Source organism: Anomaloglossus baeobatrachus, chromosome 4, assembly GCF_048569485.1.
Source record: "Anomaloglossus baeobatrachus isolate aAnoBae1 chromosome 4, aAnoBae1.hap1, whole genome shotgun sequence".
Taxonomy (NCBI): Eukaryota; Metazoa; Chordata; class Amphibia; order Anura; family Aromobatidae; genus Anomaloglossus; species Anomaloglossus baeobatrachus.
In genome coordinates, this window is record NC_134356.1 from 705,917,703 (window position 1) to 705,944,705 (window position 27,003).

Consider the following 27,003-nt stretch of genomic DNA (forward strand, 5'->3'; position numbering starts at 1 on the left):
CCCCACAAATGTGTTCCCCCTTTGTGCTTTAGCAATCACCGCTAATAAATGACCCGCTTTTTCGCCCTCTTCAAAGAATCTCTGTTGTGAAAAAAGTCTTGTGTTAGTGGCCCGCTCCTTAATGTGAGAGTCATCTGCTTCTTGTGCCTCCCTCCATTCCGGTAAGTCCCGTGTATCCCCTGACAGTATATACTTCTGTTCTGTCGTCTGGACCCGCTCCTTAATGTGAAAGTCATCTGCTTCTTGTGCCTCCCTCCATTCCGGTAAGTCCCGTGTATCCCCTGACAGTATGTACTTCTGTTCTGTCGTCTGGACCCGCTTCTTAATGTGAGAGTCATCTGCTTCTTGTGCCTCCCTCCATTCCGGTAAGTCCCGTGTATCCCCTGACAGTATGTACTTCTGTTCTGTCGTCTGGACCCGTTCTTTAATGTGAGAAGTCATCTGCTTCTTGTGCCTCCCTCCATTCCGGTAAGTCCCGTGTATCCCCTGACAGTATGTATTTCTGTTCTGTCGTCTGGACCCGCTCCTTAATGTGAGAGTCATCTGCTTCTTGTGCCTCCCTCCATTCCGGTAAGTCCCGTGTATCCCCTGACAGTATGTACTTCTGTTCTGTCGTCTGGACCCGCTCCTTAATGTGAGAGTCATCTGCTTCTTGTGCCTCCCTCCATTCCGGTAAGTCCCGTGTATCCCCTGACAGTATGTACTTCTGTTCTGTCGTCTGGACCCGCTCCTTAATGTGAGAGTCATCTGCTTCTTGTGCCTCCCTCCATTCCGGTAAGTCCCATGTATCCCCTGACAGTATGTATTTCTGTTCTGTCGTCTGGACCCGCTCCTTAATGTGAGAGTCATCTGCTTCTTGTGCCTCCCTCCATTCCGGTAAGTCCCATGTATCCCCTGACAGTATGTACTTCTGTACTGTTGTCTGGACCCGCTCCTTAATGTGAGAGTCATCTGCTTCTTGTGCCTCCCTCCATTCCGGTAAGTCCCGTGTATCCCCTGACAGTATGTATTTCTGTTCTGTCGTCTGGACCCGCTCCTTAATGTGAGAGTCATCTGCTTCTTGTGCCTCCCTCCATTCCGGTAAGTCCCGTGTATCCCCTGACAGTATGTACTTCTGTTCTGTCGTCTGGACCCGCTCCTTAATGTGAGAGTCATCTGCTTCTTGTGCCTCCCTCCATTCCGGTAAGTCCCGTGTATCCCCTGACAGTATGTACTTCTGTTCTGTCATCTGGACCCGCTCCTTAATGTGAGAGTCATCTGCTTCTTGTGCCTCCCTCCATTCCGGTAAGTCCCATGTATCCCCTGACAGTATGTACTTCTGTTCTGTCGTCTGGACCCGTTCTTTAATGTGAGAGTCATCTGCTTCTTGTGCCTCCCTCCATTCCGGTAAGTCCCGTGTATCCCCTGACAGTATGTACTTCTGTTCTGTCGTCTGGACCCGCTCCTTAATGTGAGAGTCATCTGCTTCTTGTGCCTCCCTCCATTCCGGTAAGTCCCGTGTATCCCCTGACAGTATGTACTTCTGTTCTGTCGTCTGGACCCGTTCTTTAATGTGCCTGCTGATTATCAAAAATAGATGGGGACTGCACGCCGTTTTTTTTATTTTTATTTATTTATTTGGTTAACCCTAGAACGCATACCTGGGGCCTCGCAGGCCTGCTAGGTCATTTGTTTTCTATGGTAGATTGTTATGCTTGCGCGTTCTAGGGTTAACAGTTGAAAAATGTCTGTCTGTCTGTCTTTCCACATCTTTAAATCTTAAAAAACATTCATTTTAGTGTCATGTGTTTTTTCCGGTATGTGTGAAGGGGCCTAAGAGTTATCCTATTTCGGCATACGTTACTAGACACGAAGTCTCCACTTAGTTCTGACTCCTTATCCACCAAGGTGTCTTCTTAGTAAACTTCCCCCCTTGTCTCCAAAATTAAAATGTCTCCTCACCGGCTCCAGGTCTTAAAAGTATTACTGGCTCGCTTGAAGAGGTATCCTTCAATCACAACCTCAGAGGTCTCTCCATCTCCTTGATGTACGGCATCTTCATCAGAAATGTCCTGAGGAGCAAAAAGATGGGAGAAGAACATAAGGAAGAGTAAAGCTGCTTATACAGTTACTGGTAGTCATAATATAAACTTGTCAAATATGAGACCTAGAGGAATGGACAGAGAACATGTCAACCAGAAGGTGTGAAGTAAATGTTGCCCTTTCAAGAGACCCCTTATACGTCACCATATTTCACCCTAATCATGGAGATTACCATATGTGCTGTATGTCCATGTAGTGCACCAATGTCCAGAAGAAGCAGAAACAACCACCAATGTAGATGAAGTGACTAAGAAAAAGAACAAAAGGTCTCTGCTTCTCAGCCAGAGAAATTCCAGAATCAGCGACTAGTGTCCTGGGTCTTCTACAGAGAACCCACCATTCTGTAAGATAGTCATCTGCACTGTGTTCAGGAAGACAACAGAAGGCTTTACCACCAGAGCGGGCGGGAGGGCAACATCCAGAGCTGCCGACAGATGGAAATGCTCCCCTTCTTGGGGGAGTGGAGAATCTTCCCAGGACTGGCAACACCCAAAAACTAAGTTCTAAGTGGATACCCAATAGTGATCCATGCCTAAAAAAAGTCTGATTACCTGGGCACGAGGACATTCAAAGAGTTAAACAGGGAGTATCATGAGAAGACTATTGCTGAGGTCAGCATTATTTGTAGAATAAAGGGATGCAACGTTGACATGTGGACCTCATATGAACAGAACTCCATACTGATGCACTGCCAACCGAGAGCAGTCACCACAGTGCTTCATTCTGACATCCAGCAATCCGACAATTTCCCTGCTCTCGATTCCAATAGTGTCACACCAGGGAACCTGAACGCTACCTTGGATCAGTGGACCCACTCCCTCCTCGCCCTCTGACCCAGAGGAGCGGACCTGAGCAGCCACCGAGTCTTCACTACAACCACCAGAGTGGAAGCAGGTACAGACGTGGATAATTGACCGACAGGAGGCAGCCCCAAGGGATCCAGATACCTCAGCAGATGGCACTACAGGACGAACACCACGAGCCGGAGCAGATCAGGCAGAGGCTGATGCGGTCCAGAACAGGCCGGTACTGGTGGTCACAGGCAGGCTGGAAGAGCTTGCAGGGACTGGAGAACACAGGATGGTCAGATGGGTAAACGGACACAACTAGACAGAACAGAGAATTACAGACCAATACAGAATGCGGGTTAGAGCACGAGGAGCTGACAATTAGCACGCGCAGACTAGCTACAGGAACATGTTGAACAGACATCTCCCAATGGGGGAGGGTGTCTTTTATACAAAATACCTATAGGAGAAAAAAGGAGGAACTTCCGGGTTAGGACTCACTTGCCCTTTAAGAAAAGGGGAGGCAGCCCAGCCACGCCTTAAGCGCGCTACCATGTGTGCGTGATTGGGAGCCAGAGGACAGGCGAGGCTGGAGGTAGGAGGAGGTGGCAGCAACAAGACATCAGCGCTCCTGCGATGGAGGGTGCGGGGAGGTCGACGGAGGTGCAGAGGAGACACGGGGCCTAGGGTGGCAGGACAGGGGGAACAGGGACTGGAAAGATGAGCGGACCATGGTGTCAGCACTCCCGGCTGATGGTGTGACAGTACCCCCTCCCTTACACCCCTCTTTTTTCAAACTGGACAGGAAGTCCTTAAAAGGAAAGGTGCATCGATGTTTTCCTGAGGTTCCTAGGACCTCTCCTCAGGACCAAATCCCTTCCAATAAATAGGAAGGAGAGTCCTACCTCTCATACTCTTCATGGCTAAGATATTCCTCACCTCGAAGATATTGTCAGAGCAGATGGATTGAGGCGAGGAACAGAGATCACTAAAGAAGTGGATGAGGACAACAGGCTTGAGCAAGGACACATGGAAGGAGTTGGGAATGCGAAGTCTGGCTGAAAGCTTCAAATTTATAGGAGACTTCATTGATCTGGTTGACAACCTCCAAAGGACCGATGTATCGGGGACCCAACTTGTAAGATGGAACCTTGAAGTGGATTAATTTAGAGGAGAGTCACATCTTGTCCCCAGGGAAAAAGCGAGGAGGATCCAGTCATTTCTTGTCCTCATGTCTCTTCATCTGGCTGGATGAATGCTCGAAAGAGAGTTTAGTGTCCTCCCATATCCTGGAAAAATCCCCGGAGTTGGCATTAGCAGTGGGGATACCAGACGTGGATGATACTGAGAGTGGAACATAAGGCTGTTGACCATAGACAATAAGGAATGGGGATCTAGAGGAGGACTCGCTGGTATGGTTATTGTATGAGGACTCAGCCCAAGGTAGCAGCTTGGTTCAGTTTCTATGATGTGCGTTAGTGAAGTGCCGCAGAAACAAAGGATTTGATTGACCCATTGAACTTGACCATTGGACTGAAGGTGGTTAGCTGATGAAAAGTCCAGAGACACTTACAAGAGGTTGCAGGTTGCTCTCTAGATCTGGGATGTGAATTTGATTCCTTTGGCTGACACGATGTGCAGTAGGAAACCGTGAAGCTGAAAGATGTGCTGAATGCAGGCTCCTGCAAGCTCCGGCACAGAGGACAGTCCAGGTAATAGGACAAAATGAGCTATTTTTGAGAAGCGATCCACCACCACCCAAATCACGGAGCAACCAGAACACACAGGAAGGTCCGTAATGAAATCCATGGCAATGTGCTGCCAGGGAGCGATGGGCATGGCAGAGGGAACAGTCAACCAGAGGGGAGCCGCTTAGGTGTATTTTTGAGGGCAGAGGATGGGCAGGAAATAACAAAGTGCCCAATATAGTTACAGAGGACCGGGAACCAGTAGTGTCGGGAGATAAAAAGGAGAGTTTTCTTCAGGGCGCGTGACTGGCCACCTTAAAAAAAGAGTGACCCCACTGAAGGACCATCCTTCTGTTGGCTTCAGCAACATAGGTCTTCCCTGGAGAAATCCGGAACAGGGATCATCTTGATTGGAATGATGACATGCTGGGCCTCCTCCTACTGATTGGTGGTAAGGAAGGACCTGGACAGAGCGTCTGCCTTGATATTTTTGTCAGTAAGTCTAATCACCGCACACTCAGAAGTAGTTTGCAAAAAGTGTTCAAAGTTCATTCACAAATGTGGTACAGGGCAGTAGGTGGTGTTGGGAATGAGTGACTAAAAAACAACGTTTCGACCCTGCACAGGTCTTGTTCACGTTGTCGCTGAAACAGCGAAGAAGAAAGAATTTGGAATAAATAACCACATACAGGCAGAATGAAACAATAACAATCAATATACACAGAAATAAAGTTAAAATGACATCCAATGAATACAATATGTATATATACATACACACTGTATATATATATGTATCTATATATACCGTGTTTTTCCAAAAATAAGCCCTCCCCCAAAAATAAGCTCTAGCAGGGATTTTCAGCATTTTCGGAGCAAGACTTAAATATAAGCCCTCCCCCGAAAATAGGCCCTAGTCGTGGATCAATAAAGGTTACAAATACAAATACTGCAGGACACTTCATTATAGACAGCGGCACCCGGAAATTCCACTCACCCGATGCTGAGCGGCAGGACCTGCAGTGATCACACACCCGCACTCATCCACTCATCAGATCTCTCACGCACACACACACACACACAATCAGATCTCACTCACACACCAGATCTCACACACCAACATCGGATCGCACACACACAGTCAGATCGCACACATAATCAAATCGCAAACACAAACATCGGATCACACGCAAAAATCAAATCACACACACACACATCAGATCGCATACACACCTCATCCAGCGACACCGATGTCTTCTCGCTGGCAGAATCCTGAGAGGCAGTGCGGTGGAGCGCAACGAACAGGAGCTGCAGCGGGACACGTGATTTGCTCTCATCATTCCCTGCAAGCGTAAGCGCTGGATGTGATGTGTCTGATCGGCTGTGTGTGATCGGCTGTGTGTCAGTGATCTGCTGTGTGTGTCTGCAATTGGCTGTGTGTGTGCAATCGGCTGTGTGTCAGTGATCTGCTGTGTGTGTCTGGGATCGGCTGTGTTTTTCTGCGATCGGCTGTGTGTGTCTGCGTGCGGCTGTGTCTATCTGCGATCGGCTGTGTGTATCTGCGATCGGCTGTGTGTGCCTGCGATCGGCTGTGTGTGCCTGCGATCAGCTGTGTGTGTGTGATCTGCAGTGTGTGTGCGATCTGCTGTGTGTGTGCGATCTGCTGTGTGTGTGCGATCTGCTGTGTGTGTGCGATCGGCTGTGTGTGATCTGCTGTGTGTGTGCGATCGGCTGTGTGTGCCTGCGATCGGCTGTGTGTGTCTGCTATCTGTTGTGTGTGTGTGATCTGCTGTGTCTGCGATCGGCTGTGTGTGTCTGCGATCGGCTGTGTGTGTCTGCGATCGGCTGTGTGTGTCTGCGATCGGCTGTGTGTGTCTGCGATCGGCTGTGTATGATCTGCTGTGTGTGTGTGATCTGCTATGTGTGCCTGCGATCGGCTGTGTGTATCTGTGATCGGCTGTGTGTGTATCTGTGATCGGCTGTGTGTGCCTGCGATCAGCTGTGTGTGCCTGCGATCAGCTGTGTGTGCCTGCGATCGGCTGTGTGTATCTGTGATCGGCTGTGTGTGCCTGCGATCGGCTGTGTGTGTGTGATCTGCTGTGTGTGTGCGATCTGCTGTGTGTGTGCGATCTGCTGTGTGTGTGCGATCTGCTGTGTGTGTGCGATCGGCTGTGTGTGATCTGCTGTGTGTGTGCGATCGGCTGTGTGTGCCTGCGATCGGCTGTGTGTGTCTGCTATCTGTTGTGTGTGTGTGATCTGCTGTGTCTGCGATCGGCTGTGTGTATCTGTGATCTGCTGTGTGCGTGTGATCTGCTGTGTGTGTCTGCGATCGGCTGTGTGTGTCTGCGATCGGCTGTGTGTGTCTGCGATCGGCTGTGTGTGTCTGCGATCGGCTGTGTGTGTCTGCGATCGGCTGTGTATGATCTGCTGTGTGTGTGATCTGCTATGTGTGCCTGCGATCGGCTGTGTGTATCTGTGATCGGCTGTGTGTGTATCTGTGATCGGCTGTGTGTGCCTGCGATCAGCTGTGTATGCCTGCGATCAGCTGTGTGTGCCTGCGATCGGCTGTGTGTATCTGTGATCGGCTGTGTGTGTATCTGTGATCGGCTGTGTGTGCCTGCGATCGGCTGTGTGTGCCTGCGATCGGCTGTGTGTGTCTGCGATCGGCTGTGTGTGTCTGCGATCGGCTGTGTATGATCTGCTGTGTGTGTGTGATCTGCTATGTGTGCCTGCGATCGGCTGTGTGTATCTGTGATCGGCTGTGTGTGCCTGCGATCAGCTGTGTATGCCTGCGATCAGCTGTGTGTGCCTGCGATCGGCTGTGTGTATCTGTGATCGGCTGTGTGTGTATCTGTGATCGGCTGTGTGTGCCTGCGATCGGCTGTGTGTGCCTGCGATCGGCTGTGTGTGCCTGCGATCGGCTGTGTGTGCCTGCGATCGGCTGTGTGTGCCTGCGATCGGCTGTGTGTGCCTGCGATCGGCTGTGTGTATCTGCGATCGGCTGTGTGTGCCTGCGATCGGCTGTGTGTGCCTGCGATCGGCTGTGTGTGCCTGCGATCGGCTGTGTGTGTGGCGCCCCTGAGGCTTCCGTCGCCACAGGTCATTGCACCCCATCCAGCGGTGTGATGCCCCATTCTCGGTGAGGAAGGGAGTGAACACCGGTCCCCTGGTAAATCCACACTACACCCATTGCTAGGAACACACTGGGACCAGGGATAGTGGCAGTTACCCTCCCATGCTGCATGCTGGGAGGGGCTGTAAGACCCATCCCTGCTCCTATAGGGTAGAACAGAGCAACTGGGGAGGTGGGAGGAGCCACAAGAGTGCAGACACAGAAAGGAAAGTCTAGTGTGAGCAGATCGAGAGAGAGAGTGGGGGAAGGAGGAAGAGGTCTGCAGGAGGCAGGCAAGGAGGAGAAGTGAAAGGAAAGACAGCTCTAGTCAGTCAGGAGCTGAGAAGAAGAAAGAGACACTTCCTGGTGAAGATCCTGGGACTCAGAGGGTCCAGGTGACACCAAGCAGAGAACAGAAGGAATCCCAGGGCCACGGGTAGCTGTAGAGCTGCGGTGGCCTGTTCCACAGGAACAACGGTGGGGGGATCAAGCTGCAACAGGGGACGGTCCCTAGAAACCGGAGGAGTGCAAAATCATCTCCAAACGGTAAAAACCGAGGCCCAGGGAATGTTGTAAACTCCCTGGGCCACAGCCCACAGCAGAACTTCTAGAAAAGGGATAATCAGCCGACAGGTGACCCCCCCCAGCCTGGAAGCTGTTGTGGAGGCCGAGCCAGGTTCATCCTACAAAGGCAAGGTATAAGGAGACAGCTGAAGACAGAGACACTTAAGAGAAGGGTACCGGGTTTTGCTCCATGAATCACCCAGAAACGGCGGAGGTCCCTGACAGTGGTCCCAGCAGTCCAAGGGCTCCTGCCGGCCTTGACAAGAATTGTGAGTAAAGAACTTGAAACTGCACCCTTGGAGTTGCCTCTGTTATTTCATCTGCATAGACACTCATAAGCACCAACTGTGCCCCGGGGCACTGCTCCACCTGTGGGGAGCAGTACCACCATTGCTGCCATATCATCACCCCGGAGGCCTCATACAGCAGCGGCGGCTTATTAGCCGCATACCACAGGTGGCGTCACGAACACAAACTTTAATTCATCAGCCATATTTAACTGACACCCACCAGGGCCACGGAGTCGGGCCCCGCCACCACTGATTACCCCCAGACTAGTCCAGCCCGCCACCGGGTGTCCCATAGCCCTGGGGTGGGCGAGTCAATTTTGGCGTCACGAACAGGATTTCGTGCCCGGTTCCACCGGGTACTGTGCGCCTAAAGAATCGTGAAATAGCCTGTGTTTTACTGTGAGAAACTGCCGCCATTGAAGCCACTGAGCGCGGGAAGAAGGGGGGCGTGCCAGAAGAAAGGGCGCGAAGAGAAGCCCCGCCCCCTTGTCCAAGAAAAGAGCGCGAAGCGGTGCCAGCTATGGTGAGCGGAGGAGGCAAAATGGCGCGCTAAGAATGCTGCCTAGAGGAAGGGAGAAGATGGCTCCTGCAAGCGGAGGCCAGGAGGAGCTCACCTGGATCAGGCCTGTGACTGCCGCTGAGCTGAAGGCTGAGGTTGGGAGGATGGCTGACCGGATGAAGGAGCGGAAAGTTACCAGCCTGCTGCTGAGCAACATCAAAAGTCTGCTACTAGAAGAAGCGACGAGTCTGCTGCTGGGAGATCGTGCAGAAGGAGACGCAGAGAGGATGGCGTCCACACGCAGCGATCCAGAGCTAGACTCCGCTGACTGGTGGGGCTGGGAGATGGACCAGTGGTGTGAAAGGCTGCAGGCGGAGGTGATGCAGCAGATCCGGCAAGCGACGCGCGGAGCAGCGACCGCCAGAACACCGGAGATGCTACTGAGGGGTGAGTCATTTAATGCCCCTGCCGGTGCGAGTGCCCCAACCCCCGCTGCCATGCCCGCGGTCCCTGGAAAGATGCCCGGCACGGCGACGCCGATCCGGGCCGCAGCCACGCCCATACCTCCCAACCGTCCCGGATTCTGCGGGACTTGCACGATTTATCAGGGCTGTCCCGCACTCCCGCGGCTCACAGCTGATGTCCAGGCTCCTCCCCTCAGTAGGGTGAATAAATTAAATTAAATTATCATCGGCTCTGGATTTTCGGGGCGGCCGGGACTCGAACTCGTGGAGCTGTGAGTTCATTGTTTCAAAGGCAGCAGCTTTACCACTGAGCTACTGCCTCTATTGAAAGCAGTAGGAAGATTTTGTTATCTTGACCTATATACTGCAGGTGAGACACCAGAAGCAGGTTATTCAGCTGTAAAGATGGATGGAGGGATGGATGAATGGAGGGATAGAGGGAGGGATGGATGGATGATAGAGGGATGAATGGAGGGATGAATGGAGGGATAGAAGGAGGGGTGAATGGAGGGATAGAGGGATGAAAGGAAGGGAGGGATGAATGGAGGAATAGAGGCAGGGATGGATGATAGAGGGATGAATGGAGGGATAGAGGGAGGGATGGATGGATGATAGAGGGATGAATGGAGGGATGAATGGAGGGATAGAAGGAGGGATGAATGGAGGGATGAATGGAGGGATGAATGGAGGAATAGAGGGATGAATGGAGGGATGAATGGAGGGATAGAGGGAGGGATGGATGCATGGATGATAGAGGGATGAATGGAGGGATAGAGGGAGGGATGGATGGATGATAGAGGGATGAATGGAGGGATGAATGGAGGGATAGAAGGAGGGATGGATGCATGGATGATAGAGGGATGAATGGAGGGATAGAGGGATGGATGTATGGATGATAGAGGGATGAATGGAGGGATGGATGGATGATAGAGGGATGAATGGAGGGATAGAGGGAGGGATGAATGGAGGGATAGAGGGAGGGATGGATGGATGATAGAGGGATGAATGGAGGGATAGAGGGAGGGATGAATGGAGGGATAGAGGGAGGGATGGATGGATGGATGATAGAGGGATGAATGGAGGGATAGAGGGAGGGATGGATGCATGGATGATAGAGGGATGAATGGAGGGATAGAGGGAGGGATGGAGGGATGATAGAGGGATAAAGGGAGGGATGGATGGATGATAGAGGGATGAATGGAGGGATGAATGGAGGGATAGAAGGAGGGATGAATGGAGGGATAGAGGGATGAAAGGAGGGATAGAGGGAGGGATGGATGGATGATAGAGGGATGAATGGAGGGATGAATGGAGGGATAGAGGGAGGGATGGATGGATGATAGAGAGATGAATGGAGGGATAGAAGGAGGGATGAATGGAGGGATGAATGGAGGGATAGAGGGATGAATGGAGGGATAGAGTGAGGGATGGATGATAGAGGGATGAATGGAGGGATAGAGGGAGGGATGGATGATAGAGGGATGAATGGAGGGATGAATGGAGGGATAGAAGGAGGGATGGATGCATGGATGATAGAGGGATGAATGGAGGGATAGAGGGATGGATGGATGGATGATAGAGGGATGAATGGAGGGATAGAGGGAGGGATGGATGGATGATAGAGGGATGAATGGAGGGATAGAGAGAGGGATGAATGGAGGGATAGAGGGAGGGATGGATGGATGATAGAGGGCTGAATGGAGGGATAGAGGGAGGGATGGATGCATGGATGATAGAGGGATGAATGGAGGGATAGAGGGATGAATGGAGGGATGAATGGAGGGATAGAAGGAGGGATGAATGGAGGGATAGAGGGATGAAAGGAGGGATAGAGGGGGGATGGATGGATGATAGAGGGATGAATGGAGAGATAGAAGGAGGGATGGATGCATGGATGATAGAGGGATGAATGGAGGGATAGAGGGATGGATGGATGATAGAGGCATGAATGGAGGGATAGAGGGATGAATGGAGGGATGAATGGAGGGATAGAAGGAGGGATGAATGGAGGGATAGAGGGATGAAAGGAGGGATAGAGGGGGGATGGATGGATGATAGAGGGATGAATGGAGGGATAGAAGGAGGGATGGATGCATGGATGATAGAGGGATGAATGGAGGGATGGATGGATGATAGAGGCATGAATGGAGGGATAGAGGGAGGGATGGATGGATGATAGAGGGATGAATGGAGGGATAGAGGGAGGGATGAATGGAGGGATAGAGGGAGGGATGGATGGATGATAGAGGGATGAATGGAGGGATAGAGGGAGGGATAGAGGGATGAATGGAGGGATGAATGGAGAGATAGAGGGAGAGATAGAGGGAGGGATAGAGGGAGGGATGGATGATAGTGGGATGGATGGATGATAGAGGGATATATAGATACACGACAGATAATAGATAGATAGAGATAGAATCATAGATAGATAGAGAGATAGAGATAGATAGATAGATAGATAGATAGATAGATAGATAGATAAATTCTGTATCTCAATGTTGGTGAAAGAGTCGGATTCATTTGTTCCCATAAAACTACTATAAAGAAATGAGGAAAAAAATACAAATACAATTTTTTTTTTTTATCTTCACCACCTTGGATTCAAACCAGCAACGTTCAAAACTTGTGTCCAGCAACCTCCTGGCTTTCCTAGCTGCTCTAGCTGTTGAGCCACTAGGATTGATGATGTCAGAGAGAGGATTTCACATAAATGAACCTACAATGCAGCCTCTTACACAGCAGATTACACGGGACACAGCTACATTGTACAGAGCAGCATCTCTATGTCCTGTATTCTAGAGGGAGAGGAAAAGAGGATTTTTTTTTCTTCTAATAAAGTTACTAAAAATAATAAAAAAAAAAAATAGAATAATGTAATTTTATTGCACTTTTTTATAAAATAATAAACATCACAAATCAGCAAATAACATGGACATATTTGGTGTCCCTGTAATCGTAATGACCTGAACAACACAGCGATCAGATTATTTATGGGGATCGGTAAATGGTGGGAAAAAAAAGGCGCAATTTATTATTTTTCTTTATTAAAACCCATAAAAAATGTAATAAAAATGGATTACTGAGGCCGTGTTCACACATAGCGTAAATGCGGCATTTTTTCTGCAGGTGTCCGCGCCACAAGTGCAATAACAATGTTCTCTGATTATTGCGTGTTTGCGGTATTTTTTATACATTGTCCCCCTTATTTGATACATGTTTGTTGCTGATGTGAATCCTGAAGCTTATAAAGAAAGAAACACCAAATCCGCAGAGTTCAGCGGCGTCTTTCCACGCACCAGGAGCGGAGATTTCAGGACGTCTCATCCACTTTGCTTGGACAATTAGTCCATATTCACATGTAGTGTAAATGCTGCATATTTTTCTGCTGTTTCTTTGCACATTTATTCTGCTGTGTTTAATTGTCCAAGTAAAGTGGATGTGATTCCATGAAAAGACGCCGCTGAATTCTGCGGGTTTTTTTTTGGGGGGGGGGGGGGGGGGTTTCTCTGGAGGTTTCTATGTGGAGCTTAAAAAAATGCAGGAAAAAGCTTCTCTACAATAAAAACACATAAAAACGCAGATTCACATCTGAACCAAAAACACATTAAATAATGGAGAAAAGGCAGAAAAAATGCAGCAAAAATGGAAAAAACAGAGAAGATTGTTATTGTATAGTTTGGTGCAGACAGAAACAAAAAGAAATAGAATTTATGCAACGTGTGAATACAGATTGATAGGCACAAATAAGCAACATGTCATATAGTGACACAGAAATATAAAAAAATTCTGACTGCTATAAATATGAATGAACAGTCCGGGGCATCTGCTGAATGACCCTTACTTCCAAATGGGTGTGGCTAGGGGTGTGGCTAGGGGCGTGGTCAAAATTTGCCGCGACGCGCTATGCGCGCCGCATGCTTTCTCCCTCTTTCCTTTATTTAAAAGTTGGGAGGTATGGCCACACCAGGTGCGGCCCGCAAAGATTTCACTGCAGCAGCGACGCCCAGCCCGGCCCGTCCAGCTCAGGCCCCAGCAGCGATACCCCGCTCGGCCAAGCAAGATCCCGCCGCAGCAGCGACGTTAATCCACGCCGCAGGAGTGACGCTGAGGCAAGCCGCAGCCACGCCAGGCTCGGCCCGCCAAGCCCAGGCCGCAGCCACGCCAGGTGCGGCCCATCAAGAACCGGTCACAGCAGCAACTCCAATCCAGGCCGCCGCCATGCCAGGCGCGGCCCGCCAAGACAAGGAGGCAGCCCCAGAAGAGCCAGAGTGGCGCTGCCACTCTCAAGCCAGCAGTCCCATGCAAGCAAGCAGTCCTTTGCAAGAAAGCCGTGCTGTGCCTGCAAGCAGCCCCACTCCTACCCAGGCTGCAGAGTCCCGTAGTAGCCCAGTGACCAGCACCCAGGAGACCCAGACTATGATCTCCTCGGCCTACCTGTTGCCCGGGGCAATGCCGGAGTGGGATCCTAGGATCTATCCCCATGAGTAAAAAGCAAAAGTGAAAGTGAAGAAAAGAAGCTGAACTGTATATAGCCCCTGAATAAATAACGGCATAAACCACAGCATATTCATAAAGATATATCAATATATGTATATATATACCATAAATGCATAAGAGGACTACAATACATGGACCAATTGCTAAGGTTAGACAAAACAAACAAGGAAAAAAGGCGATCAATTGGTTCAAAAGATATATTTTTATTAATTATTGTAAACAGGTGAAAAAAGGGTTGAGGCAAAGAAAGCGGATTACATCACAACAGTTACAAGGTAAGAATGTATATATATATATACACAATTGTACGTATAATAGCTGGCAAGATAGTACATAGATACAGCCACACCTATGTCATGAATCATCCATTACCCCACGGGCAGTAAAGATCAGCTGAGGGGAATATTACATGTGCCTATGTTCGCCACACAGGTCCACACAACACATGACGGAGCACCAACAGAAAAATATCCTTATGCAAATATAACAGTGGAAATGAAACTATTGCATACTTTTTTACCACTAAAAAGGATATCAACCCAATGCTCCAACAGGTCAGTGCGACCAAAAGAGACGGACAGAGGCACATATCACCTCACATCACCACATGCCCGTGAAAAGGATTAAGACAATCCAAGTGCAGCTGAATGCACCTATAACAAAGATTACTAATTACACCTTGGGCAGGTGGATCAAAAAGATTTTAAACCATATGTCTATGTCCGTTATACAGACCAACATGATACATGGTGGAACACATATAAGACATAGCCATATAGCTATATAATAATGGAAAAAACATCAAGTAATTTATCCACTATGGGATTTACAACAGATGTCAAAAATAGTGCTCCAGCAGATCAGTGTGATCAGGAAACGGACCAGGCATCCGTCACTACCTGCCCATATGAGGATTCAGGTAGTTAAAGTGCAGCACATACGGCACAAACGTGCCATGGATACGGCCGCATGCATAGGAATTGTTGTAAAGTGGTGCAAGATAACAACAAGCAGTGCTATTAACAATAAGCCAGCATGAAATCATCACCTAGAGATAAGTCGCTGTGGTGGTAATGCGCCCGATGCGCATTTCGGTGTGTACCTTCGTCAGGGGGCGTGGCCGGAAAGGGAAAGGGGGTGGCGTTAAAAGGCCTCAATCCCCAGCTGATTGGGCAGACATGATGACGCATCCGAAGCCGGCCGGGCGGAAGTCCCGCCTAACGCATGCGTCATGGCCACAGAGGACGCCGGGTAAGAAAACCAGCGTCCCCGTAACCATAGAGACGCGCCCGAGAGACATGAAAATCCAAGGCCGGCGACGCATGCGTACACCGCACAACCAGGTGGGGAAAGACAATAAATATATTAGATAGAATACCAGGAGTAGTATACATTTTTAATCAGATTACCTTAGTAGATCTCATTATAATCAGAGGCTCTCTGTATATAAAGGCCAGCATATAACCCTAGGAGACAATGAATAACAGATAGAACTCTGACGATTCATGTTGCCATAAAAACGTCATATCAAAATGTAGTGCTCACACCACGCAGGGGGAAAGCGATCCACAATAAGAGTCAGTCTGAACTACATATACATTATCCTGACATAAAAACATTGCATAAACGATCATGCTCAATATACTTCATAACACCACATAAATGATAACATACAATGCCCATAATTGAAAATATGCAACAGCACAGGGCCAGAGGTATCAATCCAATATGGTGTACTTATGAAAAACGAACAATAATAATTATTCATAAAGAACAATCTCATTTTCTTGATCTTGCAGTTCTAAGACATCAATTCTGATTCGTTGTCACACATGGGGGATCAGTCGGCACATATCGAGCCACTCCAAGAAAATTACATCATATTGAAAAAAGGCCTAAAAAATAAAAAATTAAAAACAATTAAAATCAGAGAACCACCCTATTTTAGAGAAATGAAATGAAGCTCATGTTTTCATTTAGCCCATAGGGCTGTACTGTCTGCAGTCGCCAAATCCATTGAGTCTCCAATCGTGCTAGCCGCTGACTAATAAAGCCGCCACGAATATCCACGTCTAACCTGTCAATTCCACGGACCAAAAACTTAGTTGAATCACATTCATGAAACAGCTTGAAGTGCCGTGGAATGGTCTTAAGAGTTGACACGTCAACGTGGTCCCGTGCGGCTTCAATCCCCAAAATATGTTCACGAACCCGAACCTTAAGTTGACGGGTCGTGAGCCCGATGTAAATCTTGGGGCACGGGCAAATTCCATAATATATCACGGACCTCGACTCACAGGTGATCCTCTTGATGATCTTAAAATTTTTAGTAAAAGAAGAGTCACAGAAGTCATCAGTCCGTGATACATTAGGGCATGCGACACATCTTCCGCATGGAAAACAGCCGCCCCTAGCGGCAGGTATATTAGAAAAGATTGGAGCTATGGTATTATCATGAAGACGACGAACCAGGTAATCCCTAAGATTCCTGGCTCTCCGTAGAGTAATCTGTGGTCTTTTTGGCAGAATTTTAGCCAACGTTGGGTCAGCCTGTAAAATAGGCCAGGATTTCGTCAAAATCTCCCGAATAGCAGTGTGTTGACTACAATAGCTAGTAATAAATCTAACAGATGTTCCACTGCTTCTCGATTTACTGGAGTACAGCAATTGATTCCTGGTAGAGTATTTTGCTCTATGATAAGCGCGTTTAATCATGCGCTTACTGTAACCTCTTTCAATGAATCGCTTAGTCAGCTCAGCCGCCTGTATTTCGAAGTCTGCATCACTAGAACATAGTCTACGGATACGTAGGAATTGACCAGCGGGCACGGAACCTATCATATGTGACAGATGAAAAGATGATGCATGGAGAAGAGTATTGGTAGCCGTGGATTTACGATGCAAATTCGACTGTAAGCAGTCATCAGAGTCCCTGTATACCAGTACATCCAGAAATGCGATGGAATCGGTAGAGTATTGATAAGTCAGATGGATGTTGCGAGTGTTGGAGTTCAAATCCCTAATAAACAATAAAAGAAAATCAAGAGTCCCCTGCCAGATGAGGAAAATGTCGTCGATGTACCGAGTCCATAAAAGGACTCGGCCCATCGACGACTCCAAATCTGACAGGGGGAGGTCCCTCTCCCACAGCCCCAGGAACAGATTTGCATACGCTGGCGCAAAAGAAGCGCCCATCGCTGTACCCTGGAGCTGGAGATAGAAGGACCCCTTAAAAACAAAAAAATTATGTGTAAGGGAGAACTCCAACAGTCGCAACACCAAATCAATAAATTTAGATGATAAATTGCTCATACTTAAGTAGAATTTCACTGCTTCGATTCCATCAGCATGTCGGATGCTGGTATACAGGGACTCCACATCACATGATACCAAAAGTGAATCATCCCCCACATATAGTCCATCAATCCACTTAAGAAACTCCCCAGTATCCTGAATAAAGGATGGAAGACTTCTAACAAGCGGCTGAAGCTGGCTATCGAGCCATCTATTGATGTTCTCCAGGAAATTGCCGTTACCCGAAATAATAGGGCGACCAGGAGGGGAGGACGCATTTTTATGCAATTTGGGAAGAAGATATAGTGTTGCAATTCTAGGTTCCGATACAATCAAAGCTGATGCCAACTTGGGGGAAATAACACAGTCATCTTTGGCCATTTGTATAATCCTTTTGAGTTCTTCTGTATACTTAGCAAGAGGATTAAACGTCAATTTACGATAGCAAACTGTATCACGCAACTGGCGAAACGCCTCTTTCTCATATGCGGATACGGGCCAGATGACTATGTTACCCCCCTTGTCGGCAGGCTTGATTGTAATGTCAGACATCTGCTGCAGCTCTTTTAGACGTGTACGTTCCATTTTAGACAGATTATCCCCTCTAACATGACCAGGCAGACTCTCAAATGCCTTAGACACTACCTGCACAAAAAGATCAATATTTGCACAAGACGATAGTGGTAGGGATTTTTTAGAAGGGGGTTTAATACAAGATGGTACCTTACCTCCCTCCCCGGCTTTATGTTCCGATTCAAGTTCGGATAGTATGGCTAATGCCGTTTGTTCTTTCTCTGCAGGAAACAAAATCCGAGATGTATCATCATAGAAGTATCTTTTAAATAGCAGGGACCTAGCAAAGATATGTAAATCTTTGATTGCCATAAATACGTGGAACCCTGCAACTGGGGAAAACGATAAACCCTTATTCAATAAAGACAAATCAGCCTCACTAAGTGTATACGTACTGAAATTAATTACCTTGTTATCAGTAGTAGTATTGAATCCTTTTGACTTCTTATACCATTGAGGTTGATAGCAGGAGAGCCCACCACCTCCATAAGTTGTTCCAGATCTGGTACTGGAGTCAGAGGTTTCAGATACCTCACTGAGGGAGGATACACTTGACTGCACTGATGGGCGTCTCGTTCCCTCCTGCGTATTGTTAGATTTACGCCAAAAATAAATTTTATTCTCGGAAAGGTCTTTCTGATCACGTTTAAACTTCCGTAGATGAACATCTCGAATTTGTTTAACAAGGGATTCAACCTTCTTACTTGCCTCGGAATCATATTTGTCAGCCTTGTCAGGGGGACAAATAGATCAAAAAGAAGTCTGCTTCTGATCAATGGTGGAATCTATTTTCGTAATACTTGCAGTATTTAAGTCTATTAGAAGCTGCATTAGATTAGCGGAACATGCATTGCAAACATCCTCCCATTTAGCAATAAAATCCTGGTCTTCAACCACAAATGTTGGCGTAACCCTGACCCTAAGACCACGTGGAATGAGTTTTTTATCGATGTATTTTATAAGGAGTAATCTACTCCACCAGAGACGTGTACGTTTCGAAATCAGTGTGACAATTTCAGAAAACATGAGATCCAAATCCGGTCCACTATTGATGTCAATGTCCGCTTGAGCCTCCCCAAACACCTGATCGGCTTGATTAAGCCATGAAGATTCCATTCCAAAAATACATCATATTGAAAAAAGGCCTAAAAAAATAAAAAATTAAAAACAATTAAAATCAGAGAAGCACCCTATTTTAGAGAAATTGATCGCCTTTTTTCCTTGTTTGTTTTGTCTAACCTTAGCGATTGGTCCATGTATTGTAGTCCTCTTATGCATTTATGGTATATATATACATATATTGATATATCTTTATGAATATGCTGTGGTTTACGCCGTTATTTATTCTGTCTCTTTTCACTGTGTTTTGCACAGATTGTGGTGTACTTAAAATGGACTACAAAGCCATGGAATCTTCATGGCTTAATCAAGCCGATCAGGTGTTTGGGGAGGCTCAAGCGGACATTGACATCAATAGTGGACCGGATTTCTATCTCATGTTTTCTGAAATTGTCACACTGATTTCGAAACGTACACATCTCTGGTGGAGTAGAGTACTCCTTATAAAATACATCGATAAAAAACTCATTCCACGTGGTCTTAGGGTCAGGGTTACGCCAACATTTGTGGTTGAAGACCAGGATTTTATTGCTAAATGGGAGGATGTTTGCAATGCATGTTCCGCTAATCTAATGCAGCTTCTAATAGACTTAAATACTGCAAGTATTACGAAAATAGATTCCACCATTGATCAGAAGCAGACTTCTTTTTGATCTATTTGTCCCCCTGACAAGGCTGACAAATATGATTCCGAGGCAAGTAAGAAGGTTGAATCCCTTGTTAAACAAATTCGAGATGTTCATCTACGGAAGTTTAAACGTGATCAGAAAGACCTTTCCGAGAATAAAATTTATTTTTGGCGTAAATCTAACAATACGCAGGAGGGAACGAGACGCCCATCAGTGCAGTCAAGTGTATCCTCCCTCAGTGAGGTATCTGAAACCTCTGACTCCAGTACCAGATCTGGAACAACTTATGGAGGTGGTGGGCTCTCCCGCTATCAACCTCAATGGTATAAGAAGTCAAAAGGATTCAATACTACTACTGATAACAAGGTAATTAATTTCAGTACGTATACACTTAGTGAGGCTGATTTGTCTTTATTGAATAAGGGTTTATCGTTTTCCCCAGTTGCAGGGTTCCACGTATTTACGGCAATCAAAGATTTACATATCTTTGCTAGGTCCCTGCTATTTAAAAGATACTTCTATGATGATACATCTCGGATTTTGTTTCCTGCAGAGAAAGAACAAACGGCATTAGCCATACTATCCGAACTTGAATCGGAACATAAAGCCGGGGAGGGAGGTAAGGTACCATCTTGTATTAAACCCCCTTCTAAAAAATCCCTACCACTATCGTCTTGTGCAAATATTGATCTTTTTGTGCAGGTAGTGTCTAAGGCATTTGAGAGTCTGCCTGGTCATGTTAGAGGGGATAATCTGTCTAAAATGGAACGTACACGTCTAAAAGAGCTGCAGCAGATGTCTGATATTACAATCAAGCCTGCCGACAAGGGGGGTAACATAGTCATCTGGCCCGTATCCGCATATGAGAAAGAGGCGTTTCGCCAGTTGCGTGATACAGTTTGCTATCGTAAATTGACGTTTAATCCTCTTGCTAAGTATACAGAAGAACTCAAAAGGATTATACAAATGGCCAAAGATGACTGTGTTATTTCCCCCGAGTTGGCATCAGCTTTGATTGTATCGGAACCTAGAATTGCAACACTATATCTTCTTCCCAAATTGCATAAAAATGCGTCCTCCCCTCCTGGTCGCCCTATTATTTCGGGTAACGGCAATTTCCTGGAGAACATCAATAGATGGCTCGATAGCCAGCTTCAGCCGCTTGTTAGAAGTCTTCCATCCTTTATTCAGGATACTGGGGAGTTTCTTAAGTGGATTGATGGACTATATGTGGGGGATGATTCACTTTTGGTATCATGTGATGTGGAGTCCCTGTATACCAGCATCCGACATGCTGATGGAATCGAAGCAGTGAAATTCTACTTAAGTATGAGCAATTTATCATCTAAATTTATTGATTTGGTGTTGCGACTGTTGGAGTTCTCCCTTACACATAATTTTTTTGTTTTTAAGGGGTCCTTCTATCTCCAGCTCCAGGGTACAGCGATGGGCGCTTCTTTTGCGCCAGCGTATGCAAATCTATTCCTGGGGCTGTGGGAGAGGGACCTCCCCCTGTCAGATTTGGAGTCGTCGATGGGCCGAGTCCTTTTATGGACTCGGTACATCGACGACATTTTCCTCATCTGGCAGGGGACTCTTGATTTTCTTTTATTGTTTATTAGGGATTTGAACTCCAACACTCGCAACATCCATCTGACTTATCAATACTCTACCGATTCCATCGCATTTCTGGATGTACTGGTATACAGGGACTCTGATGACTGCTTACAGTCGAATTTGCATCGTAAATCCACGGCTACCAATACTCTTCTCCATGCGTCATCTTTTCATCTGTCACATATGATAGGTTCCGTGCCCGCTGGTCAATTCCTACGTATCCGTAGACTATGTTCTAGTGATGCAGACTTCGAAATACAGGCGGCTGAGCTGACTAAGCGATTCATTGAAAGAGGTTACAGTAAGCGCATGATTAAACGCGCTTATCATAGAGCAAAATACTCTACCAGGAATCAATTGCTGTACTCCAGTAAATCGAGAAGCAGTGGAACATCTGTTAGATTTATTACTAGCTATTGTAGTCAACACACTGCTATTCGGGAGATTTTGACGAAATCCTGGCCTATTTTACAGGCTGACCCAACGTTGGCTAAAATTCTGCCAAAAAGACCACAGATTACTCTACGGAGAGCCAGGAATCTTAGGGATTACCTGGTTCGTCGTCTTCATGATAATACCATAGCTCCAATCTTTTCTAATATACCTGCCGCTAGGGGCGGCTGTTTTCCATGCGGAAGATGTGTCGCATGCCCTAATGTATCACGGACTGATGACTTCTGTGACTCTTCTTTTACTAAAAATTTTAAGATCATCAAGAGGATCACCTGTAAGTCGAGGTCCGTGATATATTATGGAATTTGCCCGTGCCCCAAGATTTACATCGGGCTCACGACCCGTCAACTTAAGGTTCGGGTTCGTGAACATATTTTGGGGATTGAAGCCGCACGGGACCACGTTGACGTGTCAACTCTTAAGACCATTCCACGGCACTTCAAGCTGTTTCATGAATGTGATTCAACTAAGTTTTTGGTCCGTGGAATTGACAGGTTAGACGTGGATATTCGTGGCGGCTTTATTAGTCAACGGCTAGCACGATTGGAGACTCAATGGATTTGGCGACTGCAGACAGTACAGCCCTATGGGCTAAATGAAAACATGAGCTTCATTTCATTTCTCTAAAATAGGGTGGTTCTCTGATTTTAATTGTTTTTAATTTTTTATTTTTTTAGGCCTTTTTTCAATATGATGTATTTTTCTTGGAGTGGCTCGATATGTGCCGACTGATCCCCCATGTGTGACAACGAATCAGAATTGATGTCTTAGAACTGCAAGATCAAGAAAATGAGATTGTTCTTTATGAATAATTATTATTGTTCGTTTTTCATAAGTACACCATATTGGATTGATACCTCTGGCCCTGTGCTGTTGCATATTTTCAATTATGGGCATTGTATGTTATCATTTATGTGGTGTTATGAAGTATATTGAGCATGATCGTTTATGCAATGTTTTTATGTCAGGATAATGTATATGTAGTTCAGACTGACTCTTATTGTGGATCGCTTTCCCCCTGCGTGGTGTGAGCACTACATTTTGATATGACGTTTTTATGGCAACATGAATCGTCAGAGTTCTATCTGTTATTCATTGTCTCCTAGGGTTATATGCTGGCCTTTATATACAGAGAGCCTCTGATTATAATGAGATCTACTAAGGTAATCTGATTAAAAATGTATACTACTCCTGGTATTCTATCTAATATATTTATTGTCTTTCCCCACCTGGTTGTGCGGTGTACGCATGCGTCGCCGGCCTTGGATTTCCATGTCTCTCGGGCGCGTCTCTATGGTTACGGGGACGCTGGTTTTCTTACCCGGCGTCCTCTGTGGCCATGACGCATGCGTTAGGCGGGACTTCCGCCCGGCCGGCTTCGGATGCGTCATCATGTCTGCCCAATCAGCTGGGGATTGAGGCCTTTTAACGCCACCCCCTTTCCCTTTCCGGCCACGCCCCCTGACGAAGGTACACACCGAAATGCGCATCGGGCGCATTACCACCACAGCGACTTATCTCTAGGTGATGATTTCATGCTGGCTTATTGTTAATAGCACTGCTTGTTGTTATCTTGCACCACTTTACAACAATTCCTATGCATGCGGCCGTATCCATGGCACGTTTGTGCCGTATGTGCTGCACTTTAACTACCTGAATCCTCATATGGGCAGGTAGTGACGGATGCCTGGTCCGTTTCCTGATCACACTGATCTGCTGGAGCACTATTTTTGACATCTGTTGTAAATCCCATAGTGGATAAATTACTTGATGTTTTTTCCATTATTATATAGCTATATGGCTATGTCTTATATGTGTTCCACCATGTATCATGTTGGTCTGTATAACGGACATAGACATATGGTTTAAAATCTTTTTGATCCACCTGCCCAAGGTGTAATTAGTAATCTTTGTTATAGGTGCATTCAGCTGCACTTGGATTGTCTTAATCCTTTTCACGGGCATGTGGTGATGTGAGGTGATATGTGCCTCTGTCCGTCTCTTTTGGTCGCACTGACCTGTTGGAGCATTGGGTTGATATCCTTTTTAGTGGTAAAAAAGTATGCAATAGTTTCATTTCCACTGTTATATTTGCATAAGGATATTTTTCTGTTGGTGCTCCGTCATGTGTTGTGTGGACCTGTGTGGCGAACATAGGCACATGTAATATTCCCCTCAGCTGATCTTTACTGCCCGTGGGGTAATGGATGATTCATGACATAGGTGTGGCTGTATCTATGTACTATCTTGCCAGCTATTATACGTACAATTGTGTATATATATATATATACATTCTTACCTTGTAACTGTGGTGATGTAATCCGCTTTCTTTGCCTCAATCCTTTTTTCACCTGTTTACAATAATTAATAAAAATATATCTTTTGAACCAATTGATCGCCTTTTTTCCTTGTTTGTTTTGTATATAGCCCCTGTCTGCCCCTCATTCTTTGTGAAGATGTCCCTTTTGTGCTGCCCTAATGTTCTTTTTGAAGATGACACCCTTTCCTGCCTTATTGCCCTTTGTGCTTTGTGAAGAAGTCACCCCCCTTGTGTATGTGTTACTGGGCCACGGAACTGGAATGTGGTCCCCGGTGTATGTGAATGTGATGTCGTATGTGTCCTGTGTAACCAGGCCACTGGACTTAGTGGCTGGTTTAGTTTTTGCACTTTTGTTGATTGAAAAAGAAACGAACTGCCAGGCTACTGGACTTGTTGTAGCCAAGAATGTATATAGTTGCACCCGTTGTGCCCCCTACCAGAATTATGGGGGATGTGCCCAAACTGTGCAATAGACTGAAAGTGCACACTTAGATGTTTCTTTATAAGAAGTTTGCAACGTTCAAGTACCTATGCCTCCCATAAAGGGAAGAAATGATTTATTGTTTTATGTTATGCATAACAAAAATGTTTTTGCAGTTTCTCCCACATGTTTTGTTGTCTTTTCAGCCCGAAGACGTGCTGGGATTCGCTGTGGGGGAGTGTGGCGCCCCTGAGGCTTCCGTCGCCACAGGTCATTGCACCCCATCCAGCGGTGTGATGCCCCATTCTGGGTGAGGAAGGGAGTGAACACCGGTCCCCTGGTAAATCCACTCTACACCCATTGCTAGGAACACACTGGGACCAGGGATAGTGGCAGAAACCCTCCCATGCTGCATGCTGGGAGGGGCCGTAAGACCCATCCCTGCTCCTATAGGGTAAGTCAGAGCAACTGGGGAGGTGGGAGGAGCCACAAGAGTGCAGACACAGAAAGGAAAGTCTAGTGTGAGCAGATCGAGAGAGAGTGGGGGAAGGAGGAGGTCTGCAGGAGGCAGGCAAGGAGGAGAAGTGAAAGGAAAGACAGCTCTAGTCAGTCAGGAGCTGAGAAGAAGAAAGAGACACTTCCTGGTGAAGATCCTGGGACTCAGAGGGTCCAGGTGACACCAAGCAGATAACAGAAGGAATCCCAGGGCCACGGGTAGCTGTAGAGCTGCGATGGCCTGTTCCACAGGAACAACGGTGGAGGGATCAAGCTGCAACAGGGGACGGTCCCTAGAAACCGGAGGAGTGCAAAATCATCTCCAAACGGTAAAAACCGAGGCCCAGGGAATGTTGTAAACTCCCCGGGCCACAGCCCACAGCAGAACCTCTAGAAAAGGGATAATCAGCCGACAGGTGACCCCCCAGCCTGGAGGCTGTTGTGGAGGCCGAGCCAGATTCATCCTACAAAGGCAAGGTTTAAGGAGACAGCTGAAGACAGAGACACTTAAGAGAAGGGTACCGGGTTTTGCTCCAAGAATCACCAGAAACGGTGGAGGTCCCTGACAGTGGTCCCAGCAGTCCAAGGGCTCCTGCCGGCCTTGACAAGAATTGTGAGTAAAGAACTTGAAACTGCACCCTTGGAGTTGCCTCTGTTATTTCATCTGCATAGACACTCACAAGCACCAACTGTGCCCCGGGGCACTGCTCCACCTGTGGGGAGTAGTACCACCATTGCTGCCATATCATCCCCCGGAGGCCTCATACAGCAGCGGCGGCTTATTAGCCGCAGACCACAGGTGGCGTCACGAACACAAACTTTAATTCATCAGCCATATTTAACTGACACCCACCAGGGCCACGGAGTCGGGCCCCGCCACCACTGATTACCCCCGGACTAGTCCGGCCCGGCACCGGGTGTCCCATAGCCCTGGGGTGGGCGAGTCATGTGTGCCTGCGATCGGCTGTGTGTGCCTGCGATCGGCTGTGTGTGTGTGATCTGCTGTGTGTGTGATTTGCTGTGTGTATCTGCGATCGGGCTGTGTGTGCCTGCGATCGGCTGTGTGTGCCTGCGATCGGCTGTGTGTGTGTGATCTGCTGTGTGTATCTGCGATCGGGCTGTGTGTGTCAGTGTGTCAGCCAGCTGCAGGGGAGAACGGCATGCAGCACCGACCGGAGATCACAGGGAGGACCTGGGAGCCACGCAGACGTCCGGGTCTGGTGAGTATGAGTCTCTTGGAAAGTGGGGGGGTCTGCTTTTTTGCGGGGTAAACTTACCCCCAAACGTGTTTTTCCAAGAATAAGACCTCCTCCAAAAATAAGCCCTAGTGCTTTTTTGGGGGGCAAAAAAAAATATAAGACAGTGTCTTATTTTTGGAAAAACACGTTATTATAGGTGTGAACCAAGGAAGAAAACTCAGAGAGGAAGAGAGAACAAAAACGAGATGGAGGAAACAGAAAAATGAAAAATATATATATACCTCAGATACAAAGTGCAAAAGGCGCTCACGTGCCTGTATCCATTAGTGGTAACCAATGGTGGGCACAAAAAAAGAGAATTTTCTTCAGGGTGGCGTGACTGGCCACCTTAAAAGAGTGACCCCACTGAAGGACCCTCCTTCTATTGGCTTCCATAGGTCTTCCCTGAAAGAATCTGGAACAGGGATCATCTTGATGGAATTGATGACATGCTGGGCCTCCTCCTACTGATCGGTGGTAAGGAAGAACCTGAACAATTCTTTTTGTCAACCAGCCGGAAATGCAGAAGGAAGTAAAAACGAGCAAAGAATAAAGACCACTCCCTCCAGAAGATATCGCCTCTCCTCTAAGGCCAGCTTGATGTCCAACAGCTCACAATCTCCGATAGAATGATTACGTTTGGGAGCCGAGAAGGCTTTCGAGAAGAATCCACAGGTAACCATTTGTCCGGATAGAGATTTCTGCATGAGCACTGCTAAGGGCCAGGAATATAAGGCGTCCACTTCCAGAAATACCTGCTTGTTCACTTCTTGTCTATGCAGGACTGGTGCAGAGGATAAGGACTGTTTCAGAGAGAGAAAGGTTTCTTCGGCTTCGGGAATGAAAGGCTTCTTCGGCCTCGG

The 27,003-nt window shown here is 47.2% G+C and overlaps 1 protein-coding gene across 2 annotated transcripts in view; it reads right to left on the reverse strand.

Annotated features, from left to right (window-relative positions):
* The window catches only part of ACAP1 (ArfGAP with coiled-coil, ankyrin repeat and PH domains 1), a 417,361-nt gene that overhangs the window by 143,730 nt on the left and 246,628 nt on the right, over positions 1–27,003 (reverse strand). For both annotated transcript variants that reach the window (XM_075346777.1, XM_075346776.1), the window contains exon 10: positions 1,942–2,051. In XM_075346777.1, coding sequence (XP_075202892.1) covers positions 1,942–2,051 — 110 coding nt within the window. The remainder of the gene's footprint in view (positions 1–1,941; positions 2,052–27,003) is intronic.